At 48.1% G+C, this 11,494-nt stretch overlaps 1 protein-coding gene across 1 annotated transcript; it reads right to left on the reverse strand.

Annotated features, from left to right (window-relative positions):
• Positions 1-2,468: 2,468 nt before the first annotated feature.
• Positions 2,469-3,182, reverse strand: LOC124171197. Its single transcript, XM_046550336.1, has one exon. The coding sequence runs from the start codon at positions 3,180-3,182 to the stop codon at positions 2,469-2,471; it is 714 nt and encodes a 237-aa protein (XP_046406292.1).
• Positions 3,183-11,494: the final 8,312 nt, after the last annotated feature.

The following is an 11,494-nucleotide window of genomic DNA, read 5'->3' on the forward strand; positions in this document are numbered from 1 at the left end:
CGTACACATCAAACCAGATGATTGGGTGCTGCTTTTCCGCGAGGCGTCGCTTTTCCGGATCGGTGATGTCATCCTGAGTAGTTATATTAAATTTCTCCTCCTCCCCATTCTCATTCGAGAAGCCGGAGAAAGTCACCTTCTGTCCTACCACTTCAAATGTTTTTCTCTGGTGCCGGATTACACAGTAGTAAACTGCCTTAAAAGGTACCGAGAGCACAAAATCTTTGCCTCGATGAGGAATGTTTACGATGCAAGATTCCGGACCTGGCTTCTTCTCCACCCGGAGATTGGTGTGCTCCAGGGAGGCTTCGGATCTCTTTGCAGCTCAGCGACAGTTCTGGAGGCCATGGTAACGTTGAATGAGCTGATAATCATTCGGGAGTCATTTATATGCGGGAGTGGGAGGAGTCACGTTGCAACCGCACGTGTTGGGTGATGCAATGTCGGGGGGATATCGCGTCTTCAGGAAATACCAAGCGAAGGGTGGGGGAGACACGTGTGCGGGAGACACGTATGCGGGATACCAGCAGGGTGATGCAATGCCGACTGGTTATTGCAATTCACGTTTTTGAATGACGTAATGTCGCTCGAATGTTGGTGTAGGGGAGGGGCTTGTGCAGCGAGACGCCTCTCCTCATAGTTGCTACGCGAAGGTGACCTTGAAGTGGGCTCATATTCTCATTTTCTCCCTACTAATGTATTCCTTAACTCACTGAAAAAAAATACGGGGAAAAAATCTGAGGCTGACGGAAATGGTACGGAGGAGCGTAATGCCATCCTTATCAATCTCACTCATGTACGTGGTTTAAAATCTCAAACGGAAAAAAGTACCACCGATCCCTGGCAACATAACTCACTGGTTCATTTAATCCATATATATACTGATTGACGTGACAGGATAAGAGAAATAAGAGGAAAGTTTTCACTGAGTTAGCACCAGAAACAATCCTAATAGCCCTTTTTTGCATAATGAAAATGTCGCGGGACAAAAGGAACGATGTTTCTTCAACTATCACCCGAAGGACCAGGGAAAGACAGTTTTTAAACGTACATAAAATACATATATTCTCAACTTCACAATATTAAGAAAGCAATGAATAATAATGACTTTCACAAATCAGTACAATAGTTCGGGCAACTTCACCCATCAGTCAGTCAGCAGATCCTCCTGTCTGTCGTTTGGCCAACACGTTTGCACACTTGGGGGGACGGGGGAGTGGTCGGGGCAGCTGATGGCAACAACACCCTTTCACGGTTTCACCATGAGTTCCACTCGCTGACTGCCTCACTGACTCAACTGACTTCGAGAAATACGACTACTCGTCGTAAGCACACACACACACACAGCTGAACATCGTAATACAAAAACGCCCTCCGGTGGCAGTTACAAGAACTAAATATACCTCTGTTTACGGAACATACCGACCCCTTGATCCACTAGGACCAATAAAAAATACCTAAAAAGAGAAATTGAGCTTAATTTAATTGAGGTAGGGAACATTTTTGTGGCTGGGCGGGAAAAGGTACCTTCCTGCGTTCGTAGCTGCACGACGCGAACGACGCCGTCCTTCCCTGGATGGGTTTTGGGGACAAGGGTAAGACACCATTGGAGGGGAGGTGCATGAGGGTTATGCACCAGCACCAGGTCTCCATCCTTTAATCCACTTCCTCGTAGAGTCCACTTCGATCGTTGCTGGAGGGTGCGCAGATATTCTTGATGCCAGCGCTTCCATATGCGTTGAGATATGCTCTGTATCATCTGCCATTGAGAGAGCTGATTTTGAGGAATATCTGTTGAATCTTCTTTTGGAAGAGCTTGCAAGGATCATGTTTCTGCAGGAACTAAAATAAATTAAATCCCTGGCTTAATTTTGCTATTGGGTTTATTCTGACGCTCTTTTGAAATACAATTTTGCGTTTGGCCGCCTGGATGGTCTCCAACAGTCTGCCTTTCTGGGTTGAGTCTCGTTGCAAAGTGGACGAGGCGACGGCCAGCAGTCGCGTACCAAACACAGCACCGGAACGCATGCGCCGAGCATTCGGGCAGGAGCAGCGGCGACGCCGAACGGCATTTATCGGAAAACAGGCGAGAAACGGCGTCACCCGCGCGGTTCAAACATGCCGCCCACCTTGAAAGGTCCAGCTTTCAATGAATACACAAATGAAAGAAAAGAAATATGAAAGGAGAAGAAAAAAATTGATTTTAAGTAAAATGTCAACTTCTAATAATTAATGGGCAATATACAGAGTTTATTTATAGATCTTTTTAGTAAACCACTGGAAGTTTTAACGGTTGCTACTCTGCATAAGCCATCCTTTCTAGGGTGCAGTTCGGCTATCCTTCCCATCTTCCACTTCAGGGGGGGTTGATTTTCATCCGGAAGAAGAACCAGCGTCCCTTCTCGTAGGTTTCCGGATCTAAACCACCATTTGAACCTCTGCTGCAGGCTGGACAGATACTCAGTGGACTACCTTTTCCAGAAGGATTGCAGGAGCTGCTGAACCTGCTGCCATGGGGATAAGCTGTTTAGCTGTAGAAGAATCAAGTTTGGTTCCGGCATCAAGGTCAAGGGTTGACCGTTTAAAAAATGGCCAGGAGTGAGGGGTATTAGGTCGTTTGGATCGTTTGACATAGGGGTAAGAGGGCGAGAATTTACGCATGCTTCAACTTGTATTACTAGAGTATTTAACTCTTCGTAGGTGAGGCCGGCGTTTCCGACGATCCTCAATAGATGGCGTTTAGTGGCTTTCACTCCCGCTTCCCAAAGACCTCCAAAATGAGGAGAGTGGGGTGGAATGAAGTGCCATTCCACGTTTTCCTCTGCTAAGAATTTTGAGACTACTTGTTGATGTTTGTCAGACCGGAACAATCTACGTAATTCTGCTAGGTGATTCCTGGCTCCCACGAAGTTCACGGCGTTGTCACTATAGATGTTCCTCGGCTTCCCATGACGAGCCATAAAGCGACGCAATGCTGCTACAAAGGTCGCCGTGGTTTGGTCCGTGACTAGCTCCAGATGAATGGCCTTCATGGAGAAACATACAAATAGGGCGATGTAACCTTTAATAGGCGATGTACGCCTCTGTTGCACGCGTCGATACCAGATTGGTCCAAAATAATCGACGCCCTTGTTGCCGAAGGCTCTGCATGGAGTAACTCTTTGAGAAGGCAGGTCTCCCATTAGTTGGCTGGAAAAGCAAGGCTTGGTTTTGAAGCGTTTTATGCAATTTTTGACAATTTTTGAGGTAATTTCTTGCCATGTATTGGCCAAAATACCTGTCGAACTTCGTAAAGTAGAGCCTGGGGTCCGGAATTTAAGGATGTAATATAAATTCTAACATGATTAATGGAGTTAATCTTGAATCCTTCGGCAATAAGATGGGATGCCTCCGGTCGTTATTCAAGTGTGAATTTTTCAGTCTGCCACCTACTCGTATGACTCCTGAATTATCCAAAAAAGGGCTGAATGACCTCAGATTACTTTTAGGTGGCCCCTTCTTTGTTTTCTTCAATGCTTGCAATTCTAGATAGAAATGCTGGACCCCGCACGGGGGGAAGAGAGTAATCTCTTCCTTTGGGGAGCCGCGCCCCCACGGACCCGAGCCCACCGAGGAGACAAGCTCGAAAAAAAACCCCGTCGCTCGCTCGGAGAGTGTCCAGACAGCATGTGACTCTGCTGTTCTGAGTAGTCGTAACATCTGGCGTCCAGAATCACCCACGTGTTTGCCGTGTGTGGAGACCCGTACAAGGGGGAGAAGGGGATCCTGGTGGGTGAGTTCTCCGGCACCCAGCTGGGCGTCGGAAACCCGGTATGGGCCGGAGTTCAATACCCCACTTCGGCCCTGGATTCCCCGAAAACGGGCGGCCGAGAAGAGCCCAGCTCGGTCAATCGGCTCCTGGCGGCTTGGGAGCTTGGCGGCTCCTTCCGAGCGTACGCCAGGACGGGTTAGTGCTGGAGATATGGGGGTCTCCGTAGGGCGGCCGAAGGCGTGTGGGTTCGGAGGGCCTCTGCGCTGGAGGTTCTAACCCGAAAGGGATCCCCTGTCAAAGGTTCATATATCCCTTGGGTAGCCCTGACGTCCATTCCGGCTTGCGGGTGGCGTCCCAAATGTGTGGCTCCGTGGTGGGTGGGGAGCCCAGGGGATGAATTCTATATACTTGGATGGCTGAAGAAACTCTACCTCCAACCAAAAGATCCCGTCCAGACGACGGGAGAGTTAAAGTTAACGGCGCTAGTCAGCGCTACCTAGTAATGAGGTGCCCGAAGGAAGGGGAGAACCTGAAAAAGGTGTCCCCCTTCCTTATTCGTAAAGTTTTGTCGGGTTTGGTTCCCGGGGTGCTGAAATCAGCTAAAAAGCTTCGCGATGGCACACTGCTCATTGAAACTGAAAATGAAGCCCAGAGCGAAAAGTTACTTAAGGTTAATAAGCTGCATGATATTCCCGTCAGGGTCGAGGTGCACTCCACCCTAAACACCTGTCGGGGAGTTATAAGCCACTTTGATCTGCTGTACGTTGAGATCGACGAGATCAAACGTGAGATGGCCTCCCAAGGAGTCTCTGATGCTCGTCGACTCACTACAAGGCGCAACGGAGAGAAAATCGACTCGACATCAGTCGTACTCACGTTCGCGCGTGACAAACTCCCTGACAGAGTGTTTATCGGATACGAATCGGTCCCAGTGCGACCATTCATACCGGCACCCCTGAGATGTTTCCAGTGCCAGCAGTTCGGTCATATGGCCACGAGGTGCCAAGGCAAAGCCACCTGCCCGCGATGCGGCCTGGACAAGCATGAGGGTGAGTGCAATGGTGACCAGCGTTGCGTCAACTGCGAGGGTGCTCATCCCGTGTACTCCCGCAAATGCCCGAAGCTGATAGAAGAGCGGAAAATAATGGAGATCAAGACGGTAGAAAAGATCCCGTACTTTGAGGCGAGGAAAAAGTACAGAGCTCAAGTAGCTCCTACTTTTTCCAGATCTTTCGCCCAAATAGCTTCCGCTCCTATCGCCAAAATCACCATCTCGACTCAGACGGAAGAAAATTTGAACAAGAAGGCTGGAGAACAAAAATCGGCCGCGCCGGCTAAGGCCACAGATCCGGCAAACAAGGATAAAGTCGTGGGAACGAAATCTCCAAATAAGAAACCCAACAAAAACAACGCCGGGGCTACACAAACCAAACGCGGGAACTCTCAGTCCCCCGGCCCCTCTGATAAGGCTCCAAAGAGCCAAACCAATTTAATGGAATTGGAATACCTATCCGATACGGATATTTTAAAAATTGAGAGCAAAGGGAAGAAGAGTCACGTCAAGCGCCTCAAGCGCCCTTCGTGACTCAACTGCTCCTTTTAGTTTTAATCCTCTTTTATATTTTAATCATGGCTTTTATCGTGCAATGGAACTGCAACGGTTTTTATAAGCATAAGGAGGAACTTGAAATTTTAATAAGAGATTTTAACCCTTCCTGTATATGTTTGCAGGAAACGCGTTTTAAAGATACAGACAAGGGATATTTAAAACATTTTAACACTTTTAGACTGGACGATACTAGTGGCCAACGAGCCCATGGTGGAGTTTCGGTTTTTGTCCGGGAGGCTCTTTACACCTCCCGAATAAATCTTAACACGCCGTTCCAAGCGGTAGCGGTGACGGTGCACGCTCCCGAGGCGATAACGGTGTGCAACGGTTACCTGCCGGAGGGTGCACCCGTCACCCGTTTTAATCTAGAATCCCTTGTTCACCAGCTACCTCAGCCTTTTATTTTACTCGGAGATTTTAATGCTCACGATCGTCTATGGGGAAGCACCCCGGAACAGTGCAACCGCAGGGGACGTATTTTATCAAGTTTTATTAGTGATTTTAACCTTTTTTTACTCAATAACGGCGAGAAAACCCGTTTTAACTCTTATAGCGGCCATTCTTCCTCCATTGACTTGAGTATTTTATCGACTAGTTTGGTCAATAAACTCAAACTCTCTGTGCATAAGGATCTTAGTGGGAGCGATCACTTTCCCCTTTTAATCAAAAGGGAGCAAAATTTAAACCCCGATTTTATTAGACCAGGCTGTTGGATTGTCCGGAAAGCTGATTGGCATCTTTTTAACTCAAATTTTAACTAGGTGTGGGATAAAAACAACGACTGTGTAACAAACGTAAATCTTTTGACATCCAGCATCATTCAAGCCGCCGAAATTAGCATACCACGATCTCGAAGCATCCTTCCAAGAAATGCGGTGCCATGGTGGAATGAAACCTGCGCAGAAGCCATTAAAAAACGTAAGAAAGCTCTCCGAATTTTCAACAAGTATCCTACAGCAAATAATCTCTCCGCTTTTCGGCGACTAAGAGCAAAGCGCGTCAGGTAATAAAGGACGCAAAGAGGATTTCTTGGATGAATTTTGTCTCCGGTGTCAACCACAGTACTCCACTTGCACAGGTATGGCGTAAGGTGAGGAGCATATCGGGTAGCAGCCAGCATCTAGGTATATCCTTCCTAGAAGTCGAAGGAAAGGTTATCACTTCTCCAGCTGCGATAGGGAACGTATTCGCCCAATTACTCGCCAAAGTGAGCAGCGACGAATGCTATGAACCTTCTTTTGCGATCCTCAAGAAAAGGCTCGAGAACGTCCCTATATCCTTTATGGAGCCTAAAACAACGGCAGACTACAATATGCCATTTACCATTTGGGAGCTGAAATCTGCCATCCATGACTCCCACGACACGTCCCCAGGACCCGACGAGATCCACAATGCCCCGCACGGGGGGAAGAGAGTAATCTCTTCCTTTGGGGAGTCGCGCCCCCACGGACCCGAGCCCACCGGGGAGACAACCTCGTCGAAAAACCCTTCGTACGCTAGGATAGCGTCCAGACAGCATGTGACTCTGCTGTGCTGAGTAGCCGAAACATCTGGCGTCCAGATTCACCCACGTGTTTGCCGTGCGTGGAGACCCGTACATGGGGGAGAAGGGGATCCTGGTGGGTGAGTTCTCCGGCACCCAGCTGGGCGTCGGAAACCCGGTATGGGCCGGAGTCCAACACCCCACTTCGGCCCTGGATTCCCCGAAAAACGGGCGGCCGAGAAGAGCCCAGCTCGGTCAATCGGCTCCTGGCGGCTGGGGAGCTTGGCGGCTCCTTCCGAGCGTACGCCAGGACGGGTTAGTGCTGGAGATATGGGGGTCTCCTTAGGGCGGCCGAAGGCGTGTGGGTTCGGAGGGCCCCCGCGCTGGAGGTTCTAACCCGAAAGAGACCTCCTATCGAAGGTTCCTATATCCCTTGGGTAGCCCTGGCGACCACACCGGATCTCGGTGTGGCGTCCCGAATGTGTGGCTCCGTGGTGGGTGGGGAGCCCAGGGGATGAATAAAGGGTTAGTCTATGGATCACAATTTATCTCCACCTCCAAAAAGATCCCGTCCGGAAACGGGCGGGGGAGAAATGAAAAACAACAAGTTCTTGGTAATGAAAAGCCAGGAGGAAGGGGAAACGCTGAAAAAAGTGTCCCCCTTCTTAATCCGTAAAGTGTTATCTGCAGCAGTACCGGGAGACATAAAATCTGCAAAGAAGTTACGCGACGGGACCCTATTAATTGAAACATCGAACAAGGCGCAAAGCGAGAAGATCCTTAAAATGAAGCTGTTAAATGATATCCCAGAGACAGTGGAGGTCCACCGAACCCTAAACACTTGTCGGGGCGTAATTAGTCACTACGATCTTTTGTATGTGGAAGTCGACGAAATAAAGCATGAGATGCCATCTCAGGGAGTGAGCGATGTTCGTCGACTAACCACAAAACGGAACGGCGAAGTAACAAATACCACATCCGTAGTGCTTACGTTTTCGTGCGATCGGCTCCCCGACAAGGTGTTCATAGGGTATGAATCAGTTCCCGTGCGACCATTCATACCAGCCCCGATGCGCTGCTTCCAGTGCCAGCGCTTCGGTCACATCGCAACGCGATGCGAAGGCAAGGCCACCTGCCCACGCTGCGGCCAGGATTCACACGGTGACTCCAGCTGCCCCAAGGGTCCGCAATGTGTGAACTGCGAGGGCACACACCCCGCTTATTCCCGCAAATGCCCAAAAATGTTAGAAGAGCGTAAAATAATGGAGATTAAAACAACAGAGAAAATTACATATTTCGACGCAAGGAAGAAGTATAGATCAATAACTGCCCCGACCTTCTCGAAATCCTTTGCTAAGGTTGTCGAATCAACGGTCACTAAGGCCTCAATTGGCACACAAACCGACTCTATCCCCAAGAATGATAATAACACTGTAGAACCTGCCAAACCGGATAAGGCATCTAAACCGGCTGCTAAAAATAATTCCACCGCTGTGGGTTCCCCTAAAAGGAACCCAACCAATCAACCCACTGGCCTAACGCAAAAGAAGCGTGAGGTTACGCCACCCCCAACTACCTCCGGCGTCACAAAAGGTAAACTGAACCAACCAGAGTCAATGGAGGAAGACGAAAGTCTCTCGGAGACAGAGATTCTCCAAGCCAAGAAAAAGACAAAGAAGATAAGACTTAAGCGCTGAACATACCTCACGCAGTTCAAGTTTTTTTATTTATCTTTAATCATGGCTTTTATTTTACAATGGAATTGTAATGGTTTCTATCGGCACAAGGAGGAGCTGGCCATTTTACTGCGTGATTTCAATCCAATGTGCATTTGCCTGCAAGAAACACATTTTAAAGCAACGCACAAGGGTATTTTAAGTGGTTTTAACGTTTTTAGATATGACGACATAAGTGGCCAACGGGCACACGGTGGTGTTATGATCGCCACTAGGGAGACCCTTCATGTCTCCCGGGTGGCGCTTAACACGCCTTTTCAGGCGGTAGCGGTAACGCTGCACGGCCCCCAGTCGGTGACTCTATGTAACGTATACCTTCCAGAGGGGGCACCGGTGACCCTTTTTTATTTAGACTCCCTTATCTGCCAACTGTCAAAACCCTTTATTATAGTAGGTGATTTTAATGCCCATGATACACTATGGGGTAGCTCCAGGGCACAGTGCAATCAGAGAGGACGCATTTTATCGCAGTTTTTAACAGTCTCTAACCTGGTTTTATTAAACGACGGAAAGAAAACTAGGTTCAATAGTTTTAACGGCAATTATTCGACTATTGACCTTTGTTTTACTTCGAGCACATTAATGGACAAATTTCAAATGAATGTTCACGACGATCTATGTGGGAGTGATCACTTCCCCATTACTATTAATAGAGAGGAATATTTTAACCCCAATATTTTACGTCCTAGCAATTGGAGTATCCGGAGAGCCGACTGGGCTCTTTTTAAAGAATCATTCAATTTTACATTTAACGAAGGCCGCTGTGGTATCCAGAATATTGAATGTTTGACAAACAGTATCGGCGAATGTGCAAATAATAGTGTGCCAAGGTCAGGACACACCCGTATGAAGCCTTCCGTTCCATGGTGGAACGACGATTGCGCCAAGGCTATTCAGGCACGCAAGAGAGCGCTAAGAATTTTTAATAAATACCCAACAGCCATAAATTTGGCTTCCTTTCGCCGTCTCCGAGCCAAAGCCCGAAAGGTGGTCAAAGAGGCAAAGAAAGACTCCTGGATGTCATTTGTATCCGAGATAAACTGCCGGACACCAGTGTCGCAGGTGTGGAAAAAGGTGAGGAGTATCTGTGGTGACCACCGTCAGCATGGAGTCACATACATTAAAAACAATGACAACATCGTAACCTCATCGGCCGCCATCAGCGAGATATTCGGACGGCTGTTAGCTAACATAAGCGGCAACTCCAATTATGAGGACTCCTTCCTATCCTTGAAGAGACGCTGCGAATTGCACACACTTTCTTTCGCTGATAGGGGGACACTGGCGGACTACAATGTCCCATTTTCCCTTTGGGAACTAAAATCAGCAATCGCAGCTTCCCGCGACACGTCCCCGGGGATGGATGAGATCCATAATGCCTTTCTCCGGAATCTTACAGAGAGAGCTTTATTGGAAGTTCTTTTATGTTTCAATCAACTTTGGGCAGAGAGAAGCTTCCCACCGTCCTGGCGCGAATCTATAGTTATTCCAATTTTAAAACAGGGCAAGGATAAATCTGATCCGAACAACTATCGTCCAATATCCCTCACCAGCTGTCTGTGTAAGGTAATGGAAAGAATGGTGAACCGACGACTTGTTTGGTGGCTGGAGCGTCGAAACCTTCTTTCCACTGTCCAATGTGGCTTCCGACGCGGCCGATCGACAGTTGACCACCTTGTCAGGACAGAGAACTACATCCAGGAGGCCTTTGTCCTTCGTCAGCACGTTGTTGGTATTTTCTTTGATCTAGAGAAGGCTTACGACCGGGTCTGGCGCCGGAAAATACTCTTGACGCTCCACAAATGGGGATTTAGAGGCCATCTGCCAATATTCATTGAAAATTTTTTAAAGAACCGCACTTTTAAGGTCAGAATAGGCCGAGACTTATCGCAATCTTATTCCCTGGAAAATGGGGTACCACAGGGCTCCGTATTGAGCGTGACACTTTTCGCGATAGCCGTAAATGACGTGGCGGATTGTGTCAAAGCCCCAACGATGAGCTCGCTGTTCGTGGATGACCTGGCAATCTTTTGCCGGTCGTCCAAACTTGTATCGGTAGCCAGACAACTACAGTTAGCTTTAAATAACCTAGGCAACTGGTCACGGAAAAATGGTTTTAAATTTTCAGCGGAAAAGACCAAATGCGTGCATTTTCACCGGAAGAGAGGTTACTTTGCCCCTCCAGTTTTAAAACTGGATGGCAGACCCCTTCCGTACGTGGAGTCGGCTCGTTTCCTAGGTATGACCCTAGACCACCGATTAAATTGGCGGGAACATATTCAGTTTTTAAGAAATAATTGTCTTAGGACCCTAAATATTTTAAAGTTTTTAACCCACTCCTCATGGGGCGCCGACCGCAGCATGATGCTTTTACTATATCGCGCACTTGTTCGATCCAAGCTGGACTATGGGAGTTTTATTTACTCGTCTGGCCGCGAGTCAATTTTAAGAACCTTGACGACGCTGCACAACACAGGGTTGCGGCTCTCAACTGGTGCCTTCCGCACCAGCCCGGTGCTCAGCATTTATGCAGACGCTGGAGAGCCGCCTTTGCAGAGCCGAAGGAACATCCTGATGTTAAACTACGCGGCGAAAATCCTAGCCTCAAGAGGTCGTCCGTGTTTTAACATTGTTTTTAATCCAAAGTTTTTAAGAATTTTTATTATAAGAACGAGAGCCACTAAGCCACTATGTGTACGATTGAAAGAGTTCATCGAAGCATCCGGAATTCAACTCCCGGATGTAGCTCCAATCGTTTACCCCGATATCCCGCCATGGATAATTCCACATCCCAAAATGTATGATGCTTTTAAAGGACTCCAGAAAGAATACTCCACTGCCTCAGAGTATCAGTGTCATTTTAATGAATTCGTCAGTCGCCATAAGGGCAGTCGACTCATGTATACAGACGGATC

This window comes from Ischnura elegans, chromosome X (assembly GCF_921293095.1).
Source record: "Ischnura elegans chromosome X, ioIscEleg1.1, whole genome shotgun sequence".
Classification (NCBI taxonomy): Eukaryota; Metazoa; Arthropoda; class Insecta; order Odonata; family Coenagrionidae; genus Ischnura; species Ischnura elegans.

What these genes read in the sequence shown, in the direction of transcription:
- LOC124171197 (XM_046550336.1), bottom strand. Translation starts at nt 3,182, where the DNA reads ATGGGAGACCTGCCTTCTCAAAGAGTTACTCCATGCAGAGCCTTCGGC.